General features: G+C 39.0%; 1 protein-coding gene across 10 annotated transcripts in view; it reads left to right on the top strand.

Moving 5' to 3' along the window:
• The window catches only part of ATXN7L1 (ataxin 7 like 1), a 120,633-nt gene that overhangs the window by 70,606 nt on the left and 34,804 nt on the right, over positions 1-15,223 (top strand). For 6 of the 10 annotated variants that reach the window (XM_075024833.1, XM_075024840.1, XM_075024836.1 and 3 more), the window contains one exon: positions 14,984-15,206. In XM_075024833.1, coding sequence (XP_074880934.1) covers positions 14,984-15,206 — 223 coding nt within the window. Of the gene's footprint in view, positions 1-7,969; positions 8,202-8,545; positions 8,565-8,607; positions 8,630-8,761; positions 8,990-14,983; positions 15,207-15,223 lie in introns of those variants that run through there. The other 4 variants (XM_075024835.1, XM_075024834.1, XM_075024841.1 and 1 more) reach the window with 4 other exon arrangements.

Raw genomic sequence — 15,223 nt, 5'->3', positions numbered from 1 at the left:
ATTTGTACGAATGAACTTAGAAGGAGAAAAACTTAAAGTTCTGTATCTTCATTACATTATTTTTTTAAATGGTTATAACTATGCAATCTAAGTGACACTAGAAAACTTTATTATAGTTTTCAGGGGAAGAAAGAAAACCTACTTGTTTACCTGAAGCAGATGTTATCTGATGGAGGTGGTATCTGCCTAAATCTGTGAAACACTATGACCATTAAATGAGCTCTGATTTCTGTATAGCTAGAAATGTCCTGAGGTATCTGACCAGTATTGCTTTATATTTAATTAAAATACAAAACCAGCATAGAATAATTTGTTTTAAACTTGCTATGTAACAGATTTTGACAGGTAATTATGAAAAGGAAGACAAAAGTCTTACAAAAGTAGTCTGTATCGCTACAGGATTTAATAATTTTACAGTTAAACAGGAAGGGGAGAGGGGAAGCATGTAAGATTTGTGACTGGTAAATTGGCATAAAATTATTAAAAAGAGAGAGGTCCCTGATACAGGATGAATCAAGATTGCTTCTGAAAGTGGGTTCAGCAAGCCTATTTCAATATACTGAATCTGCAAGGCTACATCTGGGGATAGCAATACACGCTGTACTTGCAGGACAAGAGCAGCCTATTCTAGGAAGCAGTTGCTGAAAGACTCAAGGTTATGTTATACAATGTGCTGTGTCTCTATTCCTACACCATAATTCAGCCATGTATTACTACCAGATTGAAGCCAAAGGTGAGCCAGGAACATTTTTAAAGGGAGGAAGAGCAGAAATAGAAGTTGCATCTCTGATCTGCAGTATGACTGCAGCCGTAACACACAAGGCCCAACGCCAGTCACCAAGCTTTGCTCTGGGACCTTCAGGCCGTAAAATTTCACTGCCCTTTTGTAAGTACCACCTCTGAAGTTCTCTGAAAGTGTTTCACAGTCAGTTGCTAGTCACGTTCCTGGCTTGAATTGATATCTTGGGGTGGGGGGAGCAGTAATGGAGCAGAAAGTTTATGTAAGTGTTGTTTGCATGTATGTACTTGACAGATACACAGCCAGTTTACCTGGAAGTTACAGGCTGAAATTTGCTGTGGCAGTAGCCCCCAGGAAGGGGAAATACCTTGAGTGTCTTTCCTCAAACCTTACAGCAATTGTTTTTGTGCAGTGGTTTTGCGTTTATGGTCTTTCCTAGTTTGATGGGACTTAGCGGGGGAGGAGGGGAGTGTTGAAACAATCTTGTTACAGTAAATAAGATGTGAAAACTTTTAAACCTTCCATTGATGTGAATTGTTGAATGTTTAACAATCTTTTGCTCCCGGTTGTTTACAGTAATTGAGTCCTTTCCCTTGTAGTGCTTGTGCTGCTGTCCTCATTAGTATGTATTCCAAGATAAATACCATACACAAGACCTACAAATACTGTATAGCAGAAGATACATTTTCCAGTTTTGTTTGCTGAATGTTACACCTTCCAAAATACATTAGTCCCCAATACCAAGAATAAACTTCGTGTCCTAAGGTAAAACAGCAAAGAAAGACAATAAACCTTCTGTAATTTCCACTGCTATCACCTTTTAGGCAGTAGGCATTTAGGAATCTGAAATGTAAGGAGAAATAATAACAACTAAAACTGCCAGAGTTCTCTGATAAGTAATATCTGTCATAGTGAATTTTGGTTTTGAACTATTCTTTTTCATGAATTACTTGCTCAAGGTCAGAAAAACAACCTGGAAAGTCAAGGCATTTGGGACTGGGCAGAAGGGAAGGAGGGATAATAAGGTTGTAGATTTAGGACCTGCAGGTTTCCTCAAGTGTTACAATGATGTTCTGGTGGGATAGGTAGCCCTCTTGCTCTACCTCATCCTATATTCTGTGACACTCTGTTTCTTGCTATCATTTGAAACTACTTGAGCAGTTCTCTGCCACACATCGTGCTCTTCAGTGTAAACAACCCTTTTTCTCTTAGTATTTAGATACAATAGGCAAATCCCAGGGTTGATAGCTCAGGCGTGGTTAGTTTTGGTTCACTTGTTAGCCATTGCTGGTTAAATCTGCTGTACTGTCTAGCTACCAATTGGCAGACTCAGCAAAAAGCTTTAGAAAAGACTTGCTCTGTGATCCATTTGCCAAATACAGAGTTTAGTTCCTCCTCTGTAATCAAGCTGGAGTCAGCTGATTATAGCTGAGATTTTTCATGCCAGTATCCTGTGTGTTGTCCTTTGCCTGCCTCTTTGGTCAAGTGACTCCCATTGCTGAAAAAAAATAAACTGAATCTTAAACTCCTCCAATTTAGAAGTACCTCTTGTTATCTCTAAACAGTAGGATTTCTTTCAACTATGCCAGCATCAATTTGATGAGGAGGGACAACTTCCAGAAGAGTCTAAAGAGCATAAAGTCTCTTCTGGAGTTTGCTATCTCCTGACAGATGGAGAAAGGTTTCAGCCCTTCATCATGAACACAGATAGTCTGATTCAGAGGAAGCAATTGGCAGGTAGGAAATATAATGTTGGATTTTTTCCATTTCCTTCCCTGTCTACCTTTTTATTTCACTGTCAATTACACTTTTGGCATTGTGGCCAGGAAAAGAGCTTCAAGCTGGGTTAGTATTGTCTGTTGCTGTGTTTTTCTTACAGTTAGGAAAGCATTTGTGTTTTAAGTTTTCCCTTATTTAGAGTATCTGGTTTAAATGACTGTAAATCATAATCTCAAGTGATCTCACAGCTTAGTCCCTCTGCACGGAGGCCATCCCAGCTGTATTTGGGTTTATTAGCGTTTGCCATGCTGGCTGGTGCCTGGCTCCTGCGTTGTCACAAGTATCTTGTGCTTGTCTGCACCGAGCTCCCCAGCTCCCTGGCGTCCAGGCGGAGGATGCAGCCCTGACGCAGCATGGCAGGAATGCATGCAGCCAGCTGGGGCTTGACACTGTGCCTGAGTTAAAACTTCTTGGGACCCAGAGCACAGGGGTAATGCTGCAAGGCAGTGGCTTTATCTGGAATCTTTGCCATTTTCCCCAATGGTCTTGCCTTTGGAAATGCCATACAGAGACAACGGAAGTGCCTCACTTTAGATGAAAAAAGGACTTCAGTCTTATGCTGAAAAAAGTTGTTGCATAATTTCTGGACTTCCCTAGAAGTATAGGAACGTTTGCACTGAGCTGCACCTAGCCTAATGAGCCCAGCTGGAGCTGATTTGTTTCTGCATCTCTGGTACAGATAATCTGACCATGGATAATTGAGTGTTGATTCTATAAATAACCCACTTTGAAATCCTTGTCTTAAAATTGTTTTCTCTTCTTCCTGTTAGCTTCCAAACTTACTCCTCCTGTAATCATTTCTTGGCTGACCAAAGGCTACTCTCATCTCTTGACAAACATATGTACTATTCAGTCTTCCCACCTGAAGTGACATGTTACACCAAGCATGGGTGAAGCCAGGTTCTAGCACTATAAAAAGCCAGCTAAGCCCTGGTAGGAAATAATCATCCTAATATGTTTTACTTATGCTCCATTGACTTGGGTGGTTTAAATCAAAAACTACTGATACATGTCAAACATTTGATACCTTGGAAAGATGTTTATTGCATGCTCGTCCTCGGAGACCTCCTGTTGCATATCTTGTAGTTAAATGTCTTCAGGTAAAACTGATTCCTCCATGTGTACTTGCTTGCAAGTTGGACTTCAATTGATCTTGATTTGTTTGCTTACTGTCCATATTAAAACTCGCAATAATTTTTCTGAGTTGAGCTATGCCTTGTTTTAATGAGAAGTGATTTTTTTTTTTTCCTCCATGAGCTGATGTAGGTAATTATAGAAAGTAATTAGAGCGCCTCCTAGGAAAAATATCCCATGTCTTCAGCTGGTGAGTGTCTACACATTTCTTTTTTCCTAAAAGTTTTTCTAAAATGTAGTATGTGTGTGCTTCTGAGAAGATGTGTAGAAAGTTGGAACCACCTGCACTGGATGACAGGTTGTTCAAGACATTGGAAGTGGTAGGAGGGAAAGCTGAATTTGCACAGCTGTGCTTTCACAGCTGTGACACATTGTGCAGTTCATGCACCTTGGTAGGTAGTTGTCATGGAAATCATCTGTCTCTTTCCCCTGTACCATTCCTGACACATTAATACATGACAGAGGCAACATGAGTGGGCGAATAAACTTGGAATGCCTTAAATTCAGATCTGCACTCTAATTGCTATGCGGCCTTGGAAAATGCCTTTCTTCACGCAGCATCTGAAACACTGACCAACTGGCCATGCTTCAGCAAATTTTGGAAGTCTCCATTTGTTATTGATTATATAGTAGCTTGGAAAAAAACTGAGTAAAGGCCCATTTGAAAGAAATCTTTTATATAGGTAGAACAGACATTGAAAATTGTAGACATACAACATTCTCTCCCATTCAGGGCAACGATGGGAAAGCTGTTAGTATTATGAACAGGTAAATAGTTTATCCAGAACAAGTAGTTTGTAGCATGTGAAGTTCATTGCAGTGAAGAATGGTTAAGAGGCGCATTCAGAGGCAGAATACAAAGTAGTTGTCACTTGGACTCTCAGAGGTTGATTTGCATCTATTTCATTCATGTGCGGTTAGGTCTGAGTTTCTTTAGTTTGCACAGTTAGAAGTCATAAATGATGCAAGTTAAAATAGAAACCGTCTTTTTAGATCTTAAGTTGCATGTAAATATAGAACTAAAGAGATTTTTAAGGGAGAGGAACAGATAAAAAAATGTCCTACAAACCCACTTTTGTATTTGGGTATGTCTTTCAGTGTTGTCTGTTCAGTTTTGTTCTGTAGAAGGTTGAGAGTTTGGTTTCTTGTTTGTAAGAGCTATTGTATGTAGTGAGGGAAACATGAACAAGTGACCTCTTCAGGAATTATTTTGCACATTCACTTTGGAGGCTCTGTATTAGGGGGTTATCACTTGTGGGTGTTCCTGCAGCATTCTAAATAATAGATTTTATTACCTATGGCAAATAATGTGCCTGAAAGATGTGTGAGCTGATTTATTTAAAACGTCTGGAATGAGGAAATACTCTGCACTGACAGTTACGCTGCTTTTGTAGCAGGGTTTGATAAAGTGAATTGAAACTCTAAAAATAAGCTCATTCAATTTTCAAAGCAAAACAGCGTCCTTAGTTGGGCAGATCTGTTTGGTTACCTGGATTTTCAAAAGATGTCAGAATGTTCCAAGGGAATTAATTTGATGCCTGGGAATATGCATGAGGAGTGGCAAACACAGAAAAGCATGTAAAAAAATTTCATATATAAATTTTAACTTGAGTTTCCTTAAAAGATGATAATTACTGTAATAATGATAGTAGTAGTAATAATAGTAATAGCAATAAGGTTTATGTGATTATACCAATTTTGTCAAAGGATTTTTAACTCTTTGCTAATTTGGTTCAAACATATGAAGTTTCAGCAATCTTATGAAAATCAGAAACTGTGAAGAGACACCTTAATGTGCCCCCAGAGAACAGTATTTCATGTGGCAGTAGCACACTTGTACTGACAGTTGTCACGTGTACCTACAGACCAGACAGGGCTTATCCTGTCTCTTTTGCAGGGGGTCAAAGGACTGTGGATAGGGGATGAAACAGTGAGGGTGCTGGGGGACGGAGAAGCTCAGGGTAACAGAGATGGAGCAAATTTAGGGATCAGACCCACGGATTTTTAGAAAAAGGTTTTTCATTATTTCTCTGCTTATAAAACAGCGTGTTAAGAAATATATTGTTTCACCAGATGCTGGGTTTGGATTCCAAATAACAGTTAGAGCTGAAAAAGCCAGGAGATTTAAACAATAGATTATATAAAAGTCCTGCAAAGCTATTATTCTGGGCTAATTTCAGTAAAGTTACAGTTCTTATACAAGTTTCTTCTAAGGAATGATAAAATGATCTGGTGATGTGTTATCTTGATATTGAATAAAATCTGACATGATATTATGCACAAAAACACATCAAGAACATAAGTCTTCTAAAAACGATAGCTTGTTTTCTCAGAGGCGTAATACAGCATAGTTTTTTGCTAAACCACCTCAATAGGCCCATCTCACTCTTCTATGGCTTATATTTTCTTATCTGTGAAAAGAAATGCTGTTATAGCTGTTTGGATTAAGTAAAGCAATAAAGAAGTACCAGTTTTCTGTAACAGTTTTATGATAGATGAGGGGAAACATCCGATGATTTCCTAAAATAATAATGTACATAAATTACTTTTTTTGTTATTGTTTTGTGAATATCATTAAAGATGGAGATAGAGAAACAGTGAAATATTTTACCTGATAAGTAAATAAATAAAAATCTGTATCATCAGATGACCTTGAATGTGAAAGATCTGCCTGAGGAAACAGGTCTGTTACACAATACGAGGTGTGAGAGAATGGCAATACTAAATTTTCCTCTATTTGCAACAGTGTGTCTGGAGTAAAATTATTTAAGTCAGGTGTTCGGAGAAATGAATAGGTGACTTTAAATTTGTGCATTTAGTAAACTAGAGTGCTGCTCCTCTTGTTATATTTCAGTGTTAAATGTAAAGATCCTTTTTTCTTATATCCAACATACAGCCAAATAAAAGATTTCACTTGTAAAATCACCCACAAAATTCTGATTTGTTGGCAGTGCTTACCTTTGCTTGAAGGAAAGTACTGTTGCTTGATTGCTAGAAATATTTTAGCATTTCACCTGATGTACCTGCCCTAAGTTTAGGGCTGATAATACATTTCCTTGCTCTGAGAACAAAAATAATGGAAATACCATTACCACTGGTCAGCACATAAGATACCAGTGCAGAGGAACCTGGTGCAAAAGGATGGTGAGGGCTGTCCTTGTGGTATAAGCACCAGGCACGAGGTGTGAGATGGTATTTACCTCAAACACTCCCAGACACATCAGGATGTCTCACTAGATTCATGTTGGACTACCAGAGCATCTCTTCCAGCAGAACGGGAAATTTCTGTGCATAAACTCTCCTTGCTTTTCTTTGGTAGAGTGTCACTCAAAAAAGTGTGTACCTGGGATCGACTTGCTCTGTTTTTATTTTTTTGCCCAGACATTTGATTTGCTGAGCTGAGAAATACGTATGACTTACAGTTGAAGATTGTCGGTTTTTCTGCAATAGCAGCGTCAGGTGGCAAATGCTGATTACACGTGTGGAATTGTGTCATTAGAAGAAGTGATGAATTCCTATTTAAATCTCCAACTCTCTTTAAAATCAAGTTAATACCATAAATCATTAATATCCCCTTTTATAGCTGAAGAAATCTAGGTCTTCCAGTGATGTGAAGACTTAACATTGTCACCAGGGCAAGTTATTCACTCTTGCATTGTTTTCCTGTCTCTCTGATATGTCAGTGATACCTTGGAGCTTTGTCTTTAGATCTCAAAGTCCTTGCAAGAGAAGCAGACAAGTACCCAGCAGCTTAATTTTACATTTAGTGTAATTAATCGCACTATTTGAAGCATTTTTTTTTTCCCTGATGGGGTTCCATTTCACCGTTCGTGGGAGTTTTTTGTTTGTTTGTTTGTTTGTTTAAATGCTTTATGCCAAAGAGGAATGGAAGTGTTCTGGGAAATGCTGACTGTGTGGCTTTTTATGGAATTTGGCCATTTTTAAGAGATTTGGCCACTTACATGTAATTTAGTGATATTCTAGGGATTATTCCTCCTCTCTCTTATAATTACCCTGGCATATCCCAAGTTATCCTATCAATAAAAGATTTTCAGGAGAACAGCAGATTCATCCTATTGTGTTAAACACAAACACCCTCCTTTCCTGAATCAAGAAAGAAGAAATGCAGTGTCTTCCTCTAAATATACACTACTTTTTTTTTTTTTTTGCCGCTTTTAATTTTCACTTTGGTTCATTTCTGCAGTTACTTGAGTTGTATCAACAATTGCAAAAGAAGAAAAAAAAACCCCGCAGCCGTTTTCAGCGCTTGTTGTTCTTGGCACAGGATCAGTTCTGGTGTCCAACTGGTAGGACCTGAAACTTGGTGCTTAACAAGTGCCTGTAGTCAAAACAGTTGGTGTGTGCAAGTGCTGATCTGGTATTTGCTGCGGCAGGTCATCTGCCTGATTTTTTACCGTGTGCAGAATACCTAATCACGTTGCTGTGTTTCTCTGACGGCATCTGTGGCAATGTGAATCGTTTCACGTTCCAAAAGTACATGTTTACAGTCGTCGTAGAATCAGATTAAGTTGGCAGCCTGCTCCTCTCTGTAAGTGGCTCAGTTTACATTTCTTCTTCTAGCAAGATGTTTTGCATAATTTTGCTGATCCTACTCACTGGTAGACTTTGTGAAATGGAGAATCGTTTTAGTGGGTTTATGTCAGAAAGCGAAGCTTGTGTTTATTGTAAATAAACACCAGCAGAACGGTGGTTATTTTAGCACTTGATAATTTCCCAATTATGTCATTTGACCTGGAATGAAGCTTGCGATTGTCGAGCTGCATTTTATGCAGTGGATCAGTCCGGGGGTTTGAGCTGGCAGTTTATTTCCTTTGTCAGTTTACAAGAAGTATCAAAATGAAACCGACTGTGCTGTTTCCTTTCCAGTGCGCAGCGCAAGAAGGGTGGAACGGTTTGTGGATATTATTTCCAAACTTTTTCAGCTGGACTTGGAATAGTGTTTTGTCAAAAAAGCTGGTAAAGTTATCCTTCGGTCTTGCAACGTTATGCTGTAGTTTGTTAGCATCAAATCCAAGTTTATTTTTGCTTAACCTCACGTACTGGGTTTTGTTAGGTTTTTTCAGACTGTGGCTGCAAAATGAAAGTGCTTACAAGGTGTTTATGAACTCTTGTTATGAACCAGCTGCCAGTTACTGCAGGATGACACATTTCTGCAAGCAGTCTAGTTGTTCAGTTTTCTGGTCACTGGCTGTCGCTTTTCGGGCATGTGTGGTTTTCTTCTGTTTTGGTTTTATTAGAATTAATACCAAGTACATTTGCAAACTTTGAACCGGGATCATCCAAGGTGGCAGGTTTCACTTACTATTTACTGAAATTGTAAGTATACATTGCTCAACTTTGCATAGTGAAGGACTGTGCAACAAAACACCTCAGGTTATACTAGAAAATAGAAAAACTGTAATTTGTGCATAGGTGGTGTATGGAGTTACCATAAGTAACATCTTCATCAACAAGACTGTGATATGTTACTGGAAGAGAGTCATGTAGTGGATGAGATACTGAACTTCATTACCATCTGCTTAAATACTGTAAATGGGGAATAACAAACAGTATTCATATTGTGTTAAGGGCAGTCAGATCAGTTACTTTATGCTATTTTAAGTAAAAGGGCTATGAACTCAAGGGTTGTAATGAATACAAGCTTAAAAAGAGTTTTATTATTCTGTAAATGTTTACTAACAGTAAATAACTTTCTTTCTGGGTTTTAGCAATTATATTTTGTTTGTTTTTACCAAGTGTAATACCAAGCTATAATCTGTAACACTGGGTCTCTGAGTTATTCGTGGGTCAACCTAAAATTGATTTTTGCTTTAGGCCTCTTGTACGCAGGAAGTCGGATCGTGCTAAATGAGAGTAATGTTTCAAAATGACTGGTGCTGACAAAGTTCTAGTGTCTCTCTTCTGACAACGTTAGAGGGATTTTTTTTTGTTTTGTTTTGTTTCAACTACCTGCAAAAAAAATGCTCAAAAGACCAAAAGCATATCTTCCTCTATGCTCAAGCTGTATCGTGACTTTTTTCCTTTGCAATCTTCTGCATCTCACCGATGGAGAAGTCACTAACTGTGGGCAAAAACTGTTCACTTGATTTGATCAATTTTGAGCAGCACATGTTGGGTAAGGATGGATGTAGGTGGGATATACTAAGAAATGTTTTTTGTTTGTAGTCCAAATTGGAGATATCTGCAGTTTCAGGACATATATTAAAAGATCTTTTGGGGTCCAAAACTACTGCAGTCCACCTGGAAACATATGGTTGACATATTTTACTGGCAACATATTGACTGTTGTGTCGCTGTCTGTAAAGTTTGCTGTGAGCTAAGTGACTGCTTGATCTTGTGTGAGAGAGTCGAGGCAAAAATTCGAGAAGAGACTTTGTACTCAGAATGTGGTTTTGCCTCTTTCCCACACGCTGTGCTTGTGGCTCTGGAGCTCATGTTGCCTCTCTATTGCTTTGCTTTTTTGCTTATGATTAGAAGGAGATGTGGCGTTTCCTGCAAAACAGCTGCTAGTATTCCCTGGTGACCCGTCAGAGAGGATCCAGTGGAATTACAGATTCAAAGGCAGACCTAGAGGACTTTGGCAGCTGCAGCAGAGGTTTTGGGGAAAGGTAAGGGGCTGCATTGTGTAGGATGCAGGAAGGAGGGTTAGAAATGGAGTACAAGGGCATGGGAGAGAAGCTCTGGAGATTCAGGGACTGTTAAGTCTCCAACAACATAAGGACTTCACATCTACAAACAATTCAGATTTGGCTGAGAAAGTTGGACTATATCCATGTTTCCATAGGACGCAGAGAATCTCCTGGAATAGTTTAAGATCGTTTGCAATGCTACTGATGCAGAGTTTGCAATGCGCATTAGGACAATATGTAGCATTGGGCTTTTAGACTCTTGCCACTAACTAGAAAAAATAACAGGTATTGATCTGAAATTGATTATTTAGACAGTGCAGTTCATTCAGTGAGAGAGTGTTAAACTTTCCTCTGAGATTAATGTCATTAATACATTAACTGTTTGACAGCAGAAGTCACATGCTGCTTGTCACTTGCTGCAGTGGCTGTGCTGAGACAGCTGAGAGGTTGCAGAAGGATTAATGTGGTAAAGAGGATTGTAACTTTGATTGTGTTCTCTCTGCTCTTGGATTTGACAGCAACTGGTATTTAGAAGCAAAACAGAATATGTGTTGTTATTTATGTGGAGTGTAAATATCCATTTGGAAATATTTAAATGAATCAGAAAAGTTCTCTTTCGTGTTTTAAACTTGAGCACACGTTCATAGCATTGCAGGCTTCTGCAGAAACTGAAACGCATGTAGAATTTAGGTTAGTATCTCATGAGTGATAACTGGTTTTCTAGTTGCCTTGCAGGATTTTTTCATTTTTAGGGGCAAAAATTTTCAGTCTACTTTAGGTTCATTTATGTCCAGTGACTATGCCACTTCTGTATGTAAACAGGGACAGCCACGTCCACAGCTGTGCGTGTACAAGTTCACCTGCCCTGCTAGATCTAATCTGTCTACACATGAACTGCAAATGAGTGTAGAAATTTTTACACAGATGGCTGGTTGTCTCCTGAATGTGTTAGTATGTGAATATCTGATTTTATAACAACTATTTAATGTGCAAATGTCTTTTATTCACATACTAATTTATTACATAGGCTGTATAATAACAGATTTCTATATTATTTGTAATTCCTTGTAGATATGTAAAATATGAATAAACAAATTAGTAGAAATTTTTAAAAAACAGATGTGACCAGGAAACTCAGTTTGATAGAGGAGCACCACCACCCTGGTTTAAGCAGTTGATTTTGAGAGCTGACAGCCTGCTTGCTTTGTCATGTATTCCCATTATTTCTCTTTGAAACTTATTACCAATGTCTAAAGCTGATTCGCTACCGTAGATGTAGTAAGGAAGAAGGAAGCGAGAGGCAGCCTAATAGTTCTTGAGAACATATCAACATTTTGTTATGATTTATGCCCCCACCATTGAGTTTTGTCTTTGAGGTTTCACGCCTTCGGCAAGTCCAGCCTCCCTCAGCCATGCTTGCCCAGCTCAAAAAAAAGTAGTTTTCTGCCCCCTTGGAAGGAGTTACTCTTCCCGCTTTCCACTGTGGCCCTACCTGCAAGGTGTTGCTGCCATCTTCTCCTGCTGACACTAAAGTGACGTTCGCTTTTGTGAGTAAATGCGCAGATTTTACCTGTCCAAGAAGTGTCCGAGAACACTGATGGTTGTGTGGCACTGGCTATTTACGTTCTTCCTCCTGTATGGCTTTACAGTGGTCGTAATTCCCATTTTGCTTCTAGGAAATTTCAAAAGAAGCTGGGTAATGCTGCTAATTCTCAAATACATATCAGAGTCTGTTTAAAACATGGAAGACTTTCTGTAGTCATGTTTTGGGGAAAGAGGGGAGTTTGAGGAGATAAAAGGAAACACCAAATATAGCAGTTGGTTCTGATCACAACACTGCCCACCAATCTGACACACTCAGGTAAAATAAGTAATCTGTAATCTTTGCCTTCCCTGTCTTTTAAGTAAACATTTACTTAAAATAGTGGGATGCACTTTTTCCATTGTCATGTCACAACAGTGCCTCTTCCACCATTTTCTATGTTACAATAAAAAATCCAAAGTTAATGTACTGGTTTGCTTTTGGGAATTAATAAATTGAGAAATTAAGTTGTCTAGGAAAAAGCACCAAATGTTTAGCTTGAATAAAAATCCAGTGTAAAGAGACTGTTAAAAAATAACTTGCTATGGCATGTGATACTTAGATGATTTTAACATATAATTTTAGGTGGCTAGTATCTTGAATGTCCGTCTTTCCGGAAGATTAATTTTAATAACAGAGTAGTATATTTTACTTCCAAATATATCCATAGGGGTGATATTGAAGACACAGTTTACAGTGGCAGTCAGTCAGTCTTGAGGAAACCTGTAGCTGTGGTGAAGATTGGAGTAATTAATCCTGAATTTATATAATTTGTGTATGGAAAATGTGGGGGTTTTCCCAAATTTCACTTTATATACAGCTTGGTTTTGTTGATTACATAGCAGCTCCTTTTCATCAGTCCTCAAGTAATTAATGGGAAAGTTGCAACTGTTTATTAAGCTAATTTAAATTAAGTAGTTGCTGAGAAGGTTGGTGAATCTTGAAACAATTACTATTACTTAATGAAATAAATACTCTGTGAATGCAACTCTGCATTTCAGAGGCAGATGCATAGCTTACGCAGTTGTTGCCACAAATGTGAGGTGAAATGAATGTAAATTAACTGCATCCTGCAAAGGACTTTTAAAGGCAGAGGCTGCACACTGAGATGTGTGGTGGGGTGAAAACTGGCAAATGCCGGTTGGCATTTGGGGGGGTGAGGGAACATACTTTTTGTATTTCAAAAAATTTAAGACTGTTCCATTCTTCAGTTGCAGGAGAATCTGGAGAGAATTTCAGCATTTGTAATTAAAGCTCTGAATATGAAGATATGGAAGTGCTTGATCTTTAATAGAAAATGCCTTTATTTAGTCATTGGAGATATAATAGAAACAGTTCAGAATATTCTTCAAATTTTTTTTAAGCATTTCTCTTTGTTCTTGAGGTATTCGCCTATTTCAAATTAATCATGGATGAATCCTTCGGCTACTGGCAAGTTTTTACTTGTGAGGATGCCAGACAAATTGTCATGTTTTGATTCTCTGTGGGAAAATTTTTCTTAGTTATCCTTGAAATATCAAACTAGCGAGTGCAAGGTTCATGATGTACATAGAAAACCTTCCCTTGCAGCAGCAGGTCGCTGTTGCTTCCTTAACCTGCTTCTGGCTGACGGGACGATGCTGTGCAAGCTCAAAGAGTAGCACCCACTTGGACTCTTCAAGTTAAGTGCTGAAGGCTTTAGACAAGGGAAATTTGCTGCGTAATGAAGGAGAAACTCCAGCTTGTCCGAAGTTTTCTGTCTATAATTACATTACGCTTGCTGCGTTTGATTACTGTGTCAATAACAGGGGTACCTGGCTGATCCCTACCATGGAGGCTTTTGGTGCCGGGGTGCCAGCAAGCTGGAGTCAGCTGCAGCTGACTGGAAAATTCCTCTTCCCCCAGCCCGCCTGTGCTGCCCACTGCTTCTGGCTGGGGAGCACCGGGGCTGGCTCGCTGCGGGGTGAAGGGCTTGGGGAAAGGGTGGTCCCGCAAATGGGGGGACAGGACTGCTAAGGATTTATAGCACCTGTCAGCAAAAAACAACTCCTGTCTCTTGTAATATTTTGTAGTTGCGCTTAAGTTCACAGCACCAAGCCCATTGCTTGCAGCACACTGTGATCCAGCTGGCTGGCCAAGCACTAGCACTTCTCCCCTGGAAAAGTATATAATTTGTAAAGAATGGTCAAATACCTTCTTAAAGCAATCTTTTTAATTCAGCAATATCAGGGATAGGACATGTAGCTTTTAAAAAATATTAATAATAACCAGCCCCAATCAATTTACTGAAGTCTGTCTGTCTGTCCTGAAGCCTATTCCCCTGTTGCGGGGTCAGCAAGGCCTTGCTTTTTGCAGGACTTAAGAGGGCTCCTGTGTGAGCGTGAACAGTGCTTACACAAGGGCCTGACCTCTAGATGCAATGTTTGTAACTGATACATAAACTTCCTGCTTTTTTGCACTTGCCATTTGCTCTGTGTGGGAAAAAATAAGCTTTTACCTTGACTGGTGCTTGGAGATAACCTCCAAGCTACGAACCAGGCAGAGCCTGCCTCTCTGGAAGGGCTGGGAGCAGGAGACCTTATTATAGCTACTTCTCAGTCTTCTGATTGTTTTCCTTATAGCTTCCCATTAAACTTGAAACAAGATAGTCATAAAGTAAACTGCCCAATAACCGGGTCACATGAATTCTTCATAAACCTTTACAGAAGCAATCTCATGTCTGTCACAGAGTATTTCGCAGAGTCATCTGAGCTGTTGTTACATACTCTCCTCTTCCTTCTTTACATGAAAGAGCTGGGACACCTGGTGTACCTCACACAGATGCTGGTGGTTGCTTATTGCTTAAAAAATGGTTTGACATTTCTTGGTTAAATCTTCTGGGAGAGTATTAGCATTTATTTTACTATTTTTTACATTTTTCAGAGCACTTCACAGAGTTGATTTTGTTTAATTATCATTTGGCTTGATTACATTCACAACAGTAATGAACTGGTGTTCTTTGGAGTGATGAAATCTTTGTAACTAGCATAGTGAGGAACAATTTCCTCCTCCCTGACTTCTTTTTTATTTTTTTCTTTTAGCCTATGAAATGCTGTAAAGTTTATTATTTTTCCATTACAGAACGAAGACACGGTTCAATGTGTAAACCTTCCCCTTCTCCAGCTTCTCCAGCCTGCAATTCCAGGGCATCCCTAGTACAGATGAAACCGAAATCCTGTATCAGCGGCCATAACCCTGTCAGCAGCAACTCAAAGCCATTCAAAACGCCCAAAGACAATCTACTTACCTCCAGTAGCAAACAGCACACAGTCTTTCCTTCAAAAGTATCACGGGATAAACCATGGTAAGTACTAAAATAAT

This window comes from Buteo buteo, chromosome 4 (assembly GCF_964188355.1).
Source record: "Buteo buteo chromosome 4, bButBut1.hap1.1, whole genome shotgun sequence".
Lineage (NCBI taxonomy): Eukaryota > Metazoa > Chordata > Aves > Accipitriformes > Accipitridae > Buteo > Buteo buteo.
Note: the sequence above shows the minus strand (reverse complement) of the source record. Positions and strands in the feature narration are given on the sequence as shown.